Genomic DNA, 12,815 nt, shown 5'->3' on the forward strand with positions numbered 1-12,815 from the left:
GGACAGGTTAAAAGTATCTGAGAAGTTAAATTATATGTGTATTATAAAAACCTACTGGATACCCCTAGCTCTGTGCTGTGTCATATCCTTTGTCCCCATGCTAACCCTTTGACAGAGAGCAGGCTGAGGCTCAGAGACATGGAAGCAGGATGAAGGCCGTGCCTTCAGTGGTGAAAATGCGTTCCATCCTGAGTCGGTTCAGCTTCAGAGGATCTCCAATAGAACCAACTACAATGAGACAAGGAAAGCTAAGCCCTGCGAACAAACTCCAGTTATTTGAAAAATCAGTCAGCAATGGAGAAGAGGGTCTTGGGTGAGATAGCCTCGTGTAATAAGTTATTTCTGCTTCTAATTCTTCTGTGATCATCCTGCACACATATGTCTACAAGCATGTCATGATTTATATACGCGTTGTAGATGGCGAGCCATCTTCTACAGCTGTTATATCTGCTGAGCAAATAATGTCTCATGTAATGTATGATTTTTCTAAATGGAAAGACCTACACTTCAAGACAGTCGAAATTAAGATACAAATTTTATGATCTCACCTATAAGCAGAGCCTAATTAACAAAACTAACAAGCAAGCAAAATAAAACCAGAGATGTGGAAATGAAGAACAAACTGACAGTAACCAGAGGGCAGCAGGGAGGGGATAACAGGGGAAAATAGGGGAAGGGTCATCAAGGAGCCTGAATAAAGGACACATGGACAAAGCCAGTGGGAGCAGGTTCAAGGGCTGGAGGCACAGACGGGTGGGGCAGGGAGGGGGGATGAAAGGGGAAAATGGAGACAGCCGTAATTGAACAACAATTAAAAAATGTTTTTAAAGATACAAGTTTTATGTTTAAAATCAATCTTAAGTCCGCCATGATAAACTTTTTACCCCTTTAATTGTCTCTTATTTAAAAAGTTGTTTTAAAAGCATTAATTTTAAGTTTCCTGTTCTTGATTTAAGTCAAGGTCCTTCCATTTTAAGTATGTTGAAAGCATTCTGAAAAGTTAAGTGTGAAAAGCAAAATGACCCTCCCAGCCAGCTCTCTACATAAAGCTTTGAATTGTGTCTCACAGTGATTCTGTCATGGTGCTGCGAAATTATAATTAATATTAAAAAATACCTAACATCTTGGACAGGAGTAACTGTCCAGGGTTTTATTTTTCCATTTGTCACTAATAAGTCAGTCCATCTGGAAGAACAGAAGGTAAAGAAAAACAAATGCAAATCAATGCACTAAAACATGTTTACCTAGGGTATTGCTATAATTTGGGGGAAAAATTTAATAATTTCTAACAATGTTTTGTCATCTTTCATTTACTCAACCCCTTAAAGGCACTTGGATCAATCACAATTCATGGTTTAAGTTTACAACAAATTTAGAAGGCAAAGAGATTTTTTGTGTGAGACTTTTAGAATGAATGGGCCAGATGCAAATGGTGATTTCTGGCTCTTAAAAGAAGAGAAAGAGAGATGATGCAGGATGGAAGTGTTCCTGAGACTACCATCTAAGCAAGGGGAGGAAAAGGAGGATTAAAGTTGAGTGGTAAGAAATGGTATTCTCATTTATATGCATGATTTAGTCCTCCTTGTAGTATTTAGGCTTCCCCTATTAAAAAGGAGCAGGACTCTGTAAGTGGAGCACTAAGGGTGAGCCTTCCCTGGAGGCCAGGTCCAGACCTGCTTCTGGCTCCCAGGAACTCCCCTGAGTTTTTAAAGCCACTGCCACCACCCACTCTGTGTTGAGATTCCTCCACTCAAGATTTCACAGCTTCCTTGGACACTTTGATTTTTCTCCTACATAAGAGGCAGGGGAAATAAGCAAAATTGGGAAAGTAATCACATTTTTTAAGTCCTAGAAAGTTCACTCAGCCATTAGTGCTGACACATTATTTACTTAGCAGGAACTTAGCAAATCCATTCAGGCTGGCAGGTGCCTGAGCTGCTGGCTTTCCATCTTAATGACTGACAGGGTTGGTCTGATTTCTGTCTGCCCATCCCAGATGCTGACCAGCTCCCCCATGAGCATCCCCTGAGCAGAGGTCTGGGTCGGACAGGGTAGTAAAATACACATTACACAATTTAATGACGCTGTTCTGGCCGACTAGAAGAAGATCAGGCTACTTGAATGAGACGTTTCCATTCTAAAGTCTGTGAAAAAGGAACAAGCATATTCTTTTTAAGCATTTAGGAAGCTTAAGCAACTAAAAACGAGTGTGTTTGTAATTTAAACCACTTTAATGAACCACTGAGGATATGTGTGAGGCGACGGAAACTATGAGCAAAAGACCACTGCAAATTTGTAGGAAACAGAGACAAAGCCTCTGAGAGAAAAGGGACAATGTGTGAGCGCTGACACAGGTAGGACCCAAACTGAAAAAAAGAACTTTAATTCCAAACTCTTTCCGACCCCAACTTCAGCACCATTCAAACTCTTTTCTCTTGTGTCCAGTTCATTGGCAAACATCTGCCTTGCCTGTTCTTGCCAACTTCATTCTAACCTTCATGGTTCCCTCAGGAAATGTTTCCAAAGGAAGCTTAAATCTTAATGGGTGACAAAACAAGAAAATATCGGCCATGGAATTCAAACATAAATTTGTGATTCTTTTTTTAAAAATGAGCTCAAAGTAAATTTCATAGATGAAATATTTCATTTGGCAGTCATCTAGGAATGTATTCAGAAGTGGAAGGTGAGTTTTGCAAAGTAAATATGCTAAATTCAAATGCTTGTGTCTTAATGGGTCTTCTTACCACTTTGGATGTTGATATTATCGTTCAATTTTAACTTTTCCAGCTGCATAGGAAATGATAGAAGATATGTGTTTCCGGGCTCTTACATGGATATCAAAAGCTGGTTAATTTCTTCTTCCTCAAAACAGCACATTTTTATTTCCTGCACACAGTGATACAGGATGCCCCTGGAGCCCTCATGCACTGGCACGGGACATTCAGATACAGAGGAAAATGTGCAGCAGGAAACTGTCTTCCCACCTGTAACTGCTCCTTTTCATTTGCAAAAGATTTTAAAGTATTTCTACTGAGCATGCATTACAGCTCATATGTTCTGATTTCATGACAGTAGGGAAGATGTAAATAAACCAGGTTATTTGAAATGTTCTACTTTGGCTGCTAAATCACTCCAGTTTTTACCAAAATTGAAAAGGTCTGAGGGTGTACCCAATGATGTTATAGTTTTGGAAAGACCAAGTAGGACTAAGTGAAAAACACATGTCATTTATTAAAGTGCATTTTTGCTTTCATCGTGATATTTAATTGCCACATAGAAAAAGAGGAAAAGTTGGACAATCTTGTAGGAGAGAAGCAAGCACTCTCTTACATAAGCATCCCCATTCATGTAGTTTGAAAAGAGCAGTCCAGAACATTGCAGAGGGACACCTGAATGGAGGAAGGAGGAACCGGATCAGGGATTGGCCAAATATGGCCTGATGGCAAATCAGGCCTACTGCCCGTTTTTACAGCCCTGGAGTTTAGAATGAGTTTTACATTTTGAAATGAAAAATAAAAATAGAATACTTTGTGACATGTGAAAACTGTATGGAAGTCAAATTTCAGTGTCCATCGATCAGGTTTTACAGGACCCCAGCTCTGCTTACTGGATCGCAGCGGCTTCTGCATGCAGCACCTGAACTGAGTAGCCACTAGAGACTGGAAGGCCTGCAAAGCCTAAAATGTTTACTCTCTGGCTCCTTACTGAAAACGTATGCCTGTGCTGGTGATCTCTAAGGTGCCCTCCACCTCCAATCTTCTAGGAATTCTACTTCCTTAGATAAGCCAGAATCCCACCATCAAAGACAATGTAGCCTGACAGTATGATCCCAAAAGAAGTCTCTTTTGTGTTGTTAGCATTTTCATGGAACACATAAAACAGTGTCGCTGACTCATGAAGTATACACGTAAACTTCCCAGATATTAATTACTTTTAAAGGCAGGCTCTTAGTTCTAGAAAGCAATAATTATAATGTTGAGCAATCTTACTGTAGGAACAGGTTTATTGACAGACCATCTAAAATTACCAAGTAGAATGAAAATTTAAAAAAAAACAACCAACTCCCCTAGGAATTCATACTATAAAATATTTATTAAGTAAAATGATTTTCTCCTGCCTTTGGTTATTAAAAAAGTTTGATTATCTTTGTTGATACCAATTGCCAACAATGATTTTACATCATTCAGTCATGAGACAGATGATAAATAGATAGATGGGTGGATAGATGGATGACAGGTGGAGTAGATAAGAGAGATACAGATATCGACATAAATATGTAAAACACCAACCTTATAATGGTTTAAATACAAATCTTGGCTTTGCTAGCCATTAGAAATTCAGTTGCACACACTTAAACTTATTTCTTACAAGTAAACAATACACAAATTCACTTAAATTTCATAATTCAGAACACTGGTAAATGAATACAGTGCTTGCTGAGGACTAAAAGAAAAAAAAACAAGAACTGATTTTGTGGAGGGAGAAAGGCAATATCTCTTTGAAGAGCTTTTCTCTTCATTTAATAGTCCCTATTGCCTGAAAAATAAACCATTTTGATAACGAGAGTATAAAAAGCCTTATGATTTGCAAAGTAAATTGTATTTGTGGTTTAAATTTCATCCTAAGTCTCGGATTATGGCTGAGAAGCTCTCCTCAAACTTTGTAAAGCATTTCTTTGATATTTATAGGGAAAACAAGAAAATGTTCTATTAGACCCAGGCAGAAATGCCAATCTCCATTTATAAGGACAGCAATGGCTTGCACGCAGTCCGATGCCGCCGTGGGGATCTGAAAACCAGATGGAAAGAAATGCCAAGCCACACGTAACTTGGAGAAGTGGCGGGTTGACAGTTTATGATTTCAATATTAAAAACATCTAATTACTTCTCAGATGTCACCGTAAAGTTGGAAAATTGGATGATACAATCAAGAAAGGGATGAATGGCTTTGTTACTGCGCCACCCACTTACTTCAAGATTAAAACCCCAGAGTTCTGAAATGTCACTAGTTAAGTAACTATACAATTTCTTTCAGGACCTTTTTAATGTAGAAAATCACTTTGTAATAAGATCTCTACATGAGGTTAAAAAAAAGCACAAAGTAGACAAAAAACACAAAAATAGACAATATGTATATCTTTTTACAATGAAATTAGAACGCCTGTGACATACTGAGATCAATGACTAATCTCACAGAGTTCAAATCGGATTTCCCTTTATAATAGTGTTCTCAACACCTTCCCCTAAACCTTGGGTGCTTATATAAAACTTACCCTGGGAAAAGGGAAGGGACAGGTATTCTGACCTGGTACAGTAAAAAACAGAAAAGAAATAATAATAACAATAACATAATAAAAACCCTTAATCTATCTGTTTACAAAATTCTTTTGACAGCCATACATACCTCAAGGGCACTTAAGGGCTCAAGCATTTGTCATACGACCATCGGGAACAACACAGGCATCTCCCCCTTGCCACCGTAACTCAATCATGCACTGGGATGAATCATGTCCAGAAAAGCTAATTCAGAGGGAGATGCTTTCACACAGTTTGGGCCAAGTGAAACGCTCCGAAAGGACTGTGCCGCAAACACCACCGCCGTGCACGGACCTCCACTCTGAGTATCCTTGCCAGTCCACAGCTTCCCTGTTGTCCTGGGCCTCATCACGGAACCCGGCTGGCACCTGGAGTCACACAGTCACAGCTGGGTACATCTTCTGTTCACTGTTAGTGTGAGGGAAGGGGGCCTGAATCTGCCTGTAGCCCGTCTGCAGGCCATCCATGAACGGCGGCACAGGAGTCATGGGCACCGAGTCGTGCTGCACCGTGTACCCCACATATGGGGGATGCAGGTACTGCCCTTGATGGGGCACAATTTGGGTGGCTTGCTGACAGTTCAGCACAGAGAAATTCGTGGGCATGTTGACATACACATTGTTCATGGTCCCCTCGGGCAAGCAACAGTTGGTCTGTGACCTCGTTGGGGGCGCCCGGGCTCCAGAGTTGGCGCTGGAGCTGGAGCTGGCAGCTGTGCTGGACTGGCGGGAGGACGACCCCCGGGAAGTGCTGGCACTGGGGATCATGGGGATGGTCTCCATCAAGCGGTTCCCCCCGGGGGCCCGGCTCTGCTGGGGCTCCTGCTTAGGCCGGAGACATCTGCAGCAACAGGCAGCCACGAGTGACCCCAAGATGATGAAGGCGACAAACACAGATCCAACGATGAGAAATGGCACGTAGATGGGGACTGGAGGACAAAAGCATAACATTATGATTCACTGAAAATATGCAGTGAAAAGCAGTGCTTGGCAGTGGAGATCATAAATGAGCAGCAGCGACACCGAGCATTGGCCAGGCTTGGCCACTTTGTATGCTCACTAGCAGCCCATACTATGCACTGTCCTTACTGAGTGCTCAGGAAAGGAGGGCGGGCCAACAGGCATGGTGGGGCAGCCCTCTCCCCAGCGCAAAACTGTCCATATTTACAGCTAGACTCACCAACTGTACGGATTGAGGCAAATACACAATTTCGCAAAAACGTGTGTTTTATGTTCTAAGACTTTTCTAAAATCCCTACAATTACTGAACTGTCCAAACTTAAGTCAGATAGTTGCGGGATCTGTACAGAAACAAGTTGAAATTACTTAAAAGGCTTTTTTCCCCGCAGCAGGTTACTTATATTCCTTGCAAACTCCTTTTACCATATTTTATTGTAGCAAGTTTTTATGGCCAGAGGCAAATAAATCAAAAACTTAGGTCAGACTCTAGTCGTGACTGTTTCCAATAGGAGTCCGTAAGCCACAGAGGTCACAGAAGGGTAAGAAAAACTCCACACACTGGCCTCACTGAGCCTGGTGAGGGCTGGGGGCATGGGCCTATCTGGGGAGTGAATGAGGAACGAGGAAGTGACTTGCGTGCAGGGAAGTTATTCCAGGCAGCGGGTCAGCATGGAACACGGTTCCGAGGAGAACGCATGTTGGGAGCAACAAGTCATTTGTTCCAGGAAGGGGAGAGGCCCATGGTGGGCGGGCCCAGCAGGGCTGAGGAGGAACAGTCACTCTGGAGTTCAGACACGGGATCCCGTGTGAGGAACTACAGGGAAAGCCCACAGAGCATCAAGCAATGGGCACCGTACTTAACAAGTAAAGGTTTATTCTGAAAAATAAACCCATAAAAGATAAAAATAACAACTTTACTAAAGTTGGTGGCAAACTCCAATTTTATATTGTTTTACTTAAACAACTCTGTGGGAGCCACAGGGATAGCGGCACGGGGCTTCCAGAAGCCAGATGAGACACACCAGAGGAGGGAGGCAGAGAATCGGGAAGAAGGAGCCTGCGGAATGCCCGGGAGCACTCCTGCAGAATTCCCCCAGAGGTTACCAAGAACCTACTTTTTGATGTCTTCCTGAGCATGTCCTTAACTACCTGGTGGAAAACACATGAGGACAGGGACTAGGTCTTGCTGGTCTTGGCACAGCAGTGCCTGCTCCGCAGTACAGGGCGGAGCCTCAGCAGGGAGCCCAGCCCTTCTTCCACAGTTATGAGGAACCCCTGGACTGGCCCCTGGAGTCCGTGTTTTTAGAATATAGTAGCACATGAATTCATGCAGAAGTAATGCCTTATAAGTAAAACACACTTTATAAGTATTTAACCAAAGCTGACATTGAAAGGTTTCCTTAATCATCAGTGCTGGACAGAGTAGATACTATTACTTATACACAGGGTCCCTTCAGCAGGTAGAAACACTTGCCACAGTTGACAGCACAACTGGCTCTCTGACTAGGACTGCTCTCATTACACGGTAACTTCAGGCTCGCCACAGCAACCAGAGCTGTGGACGGAGGCTTTTCCACTCTCTGAATTAGGATGCCAGTCCTAAATATGCCGTCAAGAGGTAAGTAAATAATAGTTTAAAACTTCCCAAACATTATAGCAAAAACTACCTGAAAGCAGCCTAAGTCCACCTAATGAATTCTGGGGAGAAATAACTGTCTCTTTCCAGCATTTTTAATTGGAAGCATAAATAACTACACAGGGGTAGAGAATGTAGTGCTTCTCTAAGCCCTTGGCACTGCTTAATTAGGTATCTTGTCCTTGTTGACTGCAGAAGAGAAGTGAGAGAAACAGAATTTTCAGGAAAAAGAGAACTTAAAAGTAGATTGAAGAAGGCACCCATGCTCATCACACTGTGTCATGAGAAGTCTGCAGAAGTCTGCTGCCTACTGATCAGTGCACAGCCAGCCTGACTTTTTAGAGGCCACTAGTGAGCCCAACTTAGCTGACACACAGAAGCAGCAGTTCTGTCTCTGGCTCATTTCTCAAGGCTTTATCCCACCGCCATGCACCCTGCAATGCTGAGCTTGCATTTTAAGATGGCCCCTTTTCTAGAATTAACCCTGTTCTCCTCTCTTCAGATTCAAGGCAATGGAACAGGAGTAGCCTGCTAATAAAATGCTTGACTACAAAGGTACCAGCTCTGAAAAGAGCTGCCTCTTACCAGGAGCCAGCTCTATAAACACAGTGCCAAGCTCAGGTAGCTCAGAGTCTGAGGTAAACAGTCCTGTCCTTAACATAACGAGCTGCAGAAAAAAAAGGAGATGCCCTCTCCGTGACATGCTTGCCATCTGACCTCTACCCCTACACTGACCTAAATCCTCCCTCCCAAACACACATATATTGTTGTGGACCCTGGAGGAAGGCCATCTGGGAGGTTAGCAAAGAGTGGAGGGAGTGGAACCTATCACATTCTTGCACGGACTTGTTTATTTTTCCAACTCTAGCTTTGGCAATTCGAAAATATAATTAAAAAACCAAAGCCACAAAGAACTCCATTGGGCATAGCTCGGATGTCATACCCAGCAAGTCCAATATGGTAACAACTGTCCAGAAATCAGAGAGGCCCAAGCCTGGAGGAGGATTAGAGTCCGAGGGTCTAGTAAACTACGTCACCCACTGGAAGCCCCAAGGAGCTGCCTTCCTTCTAAGGAGCCTTCACAGAAGTGACCCTGCCAACGCCCACGATTTCCCTCGGCCACCCCGAGACATTAACCCTTCGTAGAAGTCAGACCTCTGGAGACAGAACACACTGGAGGAGGCCAAAAGGCCCTTCCTTGAGCTGGAAGACTGAGGAGCTGTCTGTGGCCCACCCTGTCTTAGACATGTGGTTTTTGGGGGGAAATCCAAAACAAACCATTCTTTAGCTGACAGGTGGGGAAACTGAGGCCCAGGACCGTGAGCTGATGCCCCAATTCACACACAATAATGGCTGGGGCAGAATGCAGGCACCACCTCCTGGACCAAGACACTCTTCTTAAACTACAGGGCTCCTAACTCCTTTCCCCAGGTCGGTACCATCCAGGCGAAGCCAGCCTTCCTCCCCGCTCGCTCTGGGGTCTGCCCTCCTACCTGCGGTGCCGTCCGAGCCGTCTTTGTCCGCTCGGCCCGGCTCACTGGCGCCCTGCTGGCGGTCGTTGTCGCAACCGCCCTGGTCAAGGCGAGCCTCGGCGCTGGAGCAGCAGTAGCGCAACGTGCAGCTGCCGCAGCAGATGGTGGCGTCGCCACCGTCGAAGCGCTCGGGGCACTGGAAGCCGATGCGCCAGACGCCCTGTGCGTCCAGCCAGCCGTGGCAGTACTCGCCGCTGGCCAGCGCCCCCGCAGCCAGCAGTGCGGCCAGCAGCAGCTGCAGGAGTGAAGTGGCGATCCAGGAGGAGGCGGACGGGCGGCGTCCGCCCCACATGGCACCCTGGGGCGCGGGCAGCGCTTCTCCCGAGGGCGCAGTGCAGGCTCCGGGTAAATCGTGGCCTCAGAGACCCAGGTCCCAGTGGTGCTCAGGCCAGGACCTCTTTACTGTTTCTTCCACGGCGCTTTCTGCGCAGGCCACTGCCCTCTGCTGCGATGTCCGGGAGCCGACGACGACGGGCTGCCGGGTCAGGAGGCTCCTATGCCATCCCCTCTCACTCTGCCAGGAGGTGGCCAGGTCCGGAAGGGGCAGACTTTGAGAGTGTGCCCGCACTGATCGAACTCGTCGGGTGCAGACTCAGAGGGCCTGCGGAGCTGTCTTCCTGAATCTCCCGGAGGCTACACCTGTGAGAGGACCCTCCCCGCGCATCCCCGAGGGGGACTATCCCTCCCGTCGGATTACTGCTGAGAACGCCCCTGTGGACGCGGAGCCAGGGCGCTGCCCCAAGGTTGAGTCTCGGGATCCCCCGCACCAGTCAGGGAATCTCTCCCTTTATTCCTCTCTTGGGTGGCGAGAAGGGGCCAAGCAGGCAGGCAGAGCGCACCGGACTCCCGGCAGCAAGTGCAGCAGCGGGCTGCGCTCAGCGTGCTTAGCTCCGGACTCGGTCCGCATGGCTCCGGCCGCGTCGCCCCCGCAGCCCAGCGGGGTGCAGCCTCAACACTCCCCGACGCGGGACCGGCGGCCAATCCTCGCAGCTCACGCAGCCGTCCAGGACGCGGGCGAGGGGCCGGCGCTCCGCCGCCGCCGCAGTCCCGGGAGCCCGTCCGGCTGGCTGCGGCCGCGCGCGGTCCGAGCAAGCGGCTGGAGTCGGCTTCCCCCTCCTCCTCCTCTCCCGCTGCCGCTCGCTCCCACGGGCGCCGGGCCTGTCCGATTCTCTCTCTCTCTCCTTGGCCGCAGCGCCCTCGGGAGGTGCGCACCGATGGGCGCCTCCCCCAGAAGTTTCAGTCCTCCGGGACGTGGAAGAAGCGGAGCACGGTAGCCGCCCGCACACTCGCGCCACGCCCGGCACCGAGCCAGCTCCGAGTCCGCTGGCCGAGCCGCTGCGCTGCGCTCTTAAGAGGGGCTGGCGGCTGCTCGGGAGCGCATGCGTGCTGCGCGGGCTTCCCTCCCACCCCTGGACGTCCCGGGACTCCCGAGCCCTTCGCCTTCGGACTGGGGTGGAAGAGAACCCTGTGGACGCCGCCGTGGGCTGCCAGCTAGAAGAGGCGCGAGAGCAAGCATAATTTACACAACCTAGGCCTTGCTACCACAATAACAACAATAATGATAACAAAAGCAAACTAAACTTGCTTACTGAAGATCTCTGGCGTTGGATATTCGCTTTGATTCTCAAAACTTCCCCAAGATGGACTATAATTATTTTACATTTTGCAGACAGTGGGGTTCCCACTCAGATTAACTGCCTCTCTTCGTTTCCAGAAGCTGATGTCCAGATCGCAAAAGAACTGCGATGTTGATGGCAGGGTTCACATGCCTAGGGCTTCCTCTGTTGGGCCCCAGGCTTCTTCAAGGCGGGATGAGGACAGTTGGAGAAAGATGTCGCAGATCGGCCACTGTCTGCATGATTTGTATCACTTTTTTTCCTCTCTTTATTTGGGCGTGGCGATTTATTGGATTCAAGCAGAGAGGCCTGTCGGACTCTTAGTGGTGCGGACAGCTGCAGTTAGAAGAAAACAAGGTTCAGACAGACCAGAAATTCAGCTTTGATGGAAGAGAAATTAATAGCTTCTCTCTTTCGGAAGCTGAAACAACAGGTGCTGATGCTATTAAAGCAGCAGTGATTATTTTTAAAGGCACTGGTGACCCTTCAGATGCGGTCTGGAAATCCACTAACTTGAAGTCTGGGCTCAGCTCTACCGGTAAAGAATCATTGCGTTTTGCTGCTCTCAGTTTCATCTTTGAAGTGCAACGTAGGATGTGATGACCACTATGGTCCCTTCCAAGTCTGCAACTATAGAACACACGACAACTGTATTCACAGCGAAGACACTGCTGTTCAAACAACCATTGAACGCTTGTGTGTGCCTGGTAAAAGTGCAGACTCACACATGGTTGACATCCTTCCACACACCCCAAATCAAATGAAATCTGGAGGAAGAAACTGCTCTACTCCCTACCCCATTCCTCAAACCTCTTATTCTTCTCACTAAACCTCTCTCCAGGCCTTCCACTTTCTTTGTGGGTTATTCTTGTTATTTTAAATGCACCAACCACAGCTTTCCTTTCCTTAACCTAATAAGTAAAAAGTTCAATATGAAATGATTATTAATAATTATTACCATTCAACAAATACATACTAAGTGCTTACAGTATACTCTGTCTTGGGTACTGAAGGTCACCAAAAAGCTAGACATCGTGGCTATTTCCTGCAAACAGAGCTTAAAGTGTCTGGAGTAAAACAGATATGGGAAAGAATGACAAAGAACTGAATGAGCACATATAGTACAAACATGATACACAGCTATGACTGTGTATATGCAAGGTCAATTTAAGCACATAACCTGGGGGTGGCAGGGGAGGGAAGTCAGAAAAGTGATCAGAGGAATGGCACTTAAAACTAGACAACAAGAAGCTGAGGAAAGACTCAGTTTTTCAGATTTTTTTCTTAGAAGATACTAGTAGCTAATGTTCATTGGAGGTTGCTCTCTGCCAAGCACTGAGCTGAGTCTTCCACACGAAGTCTCATTTAATCCTAATAACCCTGCAAAGAAGACATCATTGCTGTCTTCCATAATGTGCCTAATAGATGTTCATAAAAAGTGTCAGTGTGCCGGAACTGCACCCTGTTCTCACCGATTTTAAAGCCAGCCCACCACACTGTTCATCGCCACTGTCTCCACTACAGTAAGCCAAGGATTAACTGTGAATTCTACACCCATCACCAGATGGTTAGGTAGCATTACTTTCCTATGGCACCATAAATCTATTTGGGTGGTATTCAGAGGGTTAATACATTACCTTTTTTCTTTAGGAGAAAAATTAATGCAAGAGATTTGTACATTTCTTCAGGCAAGACCTATACCATACCTTCCTTCCACTATTCATTTAGTATGTTCTCCAAAATACCCACAATTTGTC

General features: G+C 46.3%; 1 protein-coding gene across 1 annotated transcript; it reads right to left on the minus strand.

Annotated features, from left to right (window-relative positions):
• Positions 1-4,073: 4,073 nt before the first annotated feature.
• On the minus strand, positions 4,074-9,767 carry SHISA2 (shisa family member 2). Its single transcript, XM_028504588.2, has 2 exons — positions 9,404-9,767; positions 4,074-6,243 (listed from the first exon to the last, which is right to left on the minus strand). Exons 1-2 carry the CDS (start codon positions 9,732-9,734, stop codon positions 5,690-5,692), a joined length of 885 nt encoding a protein of 294 aa, XP_028360389.1. The 5' UTR covers positions 9,735-9,767; the 3' UTR covers positions 4,074-5,689.
• Between the last annotated feature and the right edge of the window lie 3,048 nt (positions 9,768-12,815).

Source organism: Phyllostomus discolor, chromosome 2 (genome assembly GCF_004126475.2).
Source record: "Phyllostomus discolor isolate MPI-MPIP mPhyDis1 chromosome 2, mPhyDis1.pri.v3, whole genome shotgun sequence".
Taxonomy (NCBI): domain Eukaryota; kingdom Metazoa; phylum Chordata; class Mammalia; order Chiroptera; family Phyllostomidae; genus Phyllostomus; species Phyllostomus discolor.

What these genes read in the sequence shown, in the direction of transcription:
- SHISA2 (XM_028504588.2), bottom strand. Translation starts at nt 9,734, where the DNA reads ATGTGGGGCGGACGCCGCCCGTCCGCCTCCTCCTGGATCGCCACTTCA. An exon ending in CGGCTCGGACGGCACCGCAG is followed by an intron (nt 6,244 to 9,403) that starts GTAGGAGGGCAG and finishes TTTGTCCTCCAG; the next exon opens with TCCCCATCTACGTGCCATTT.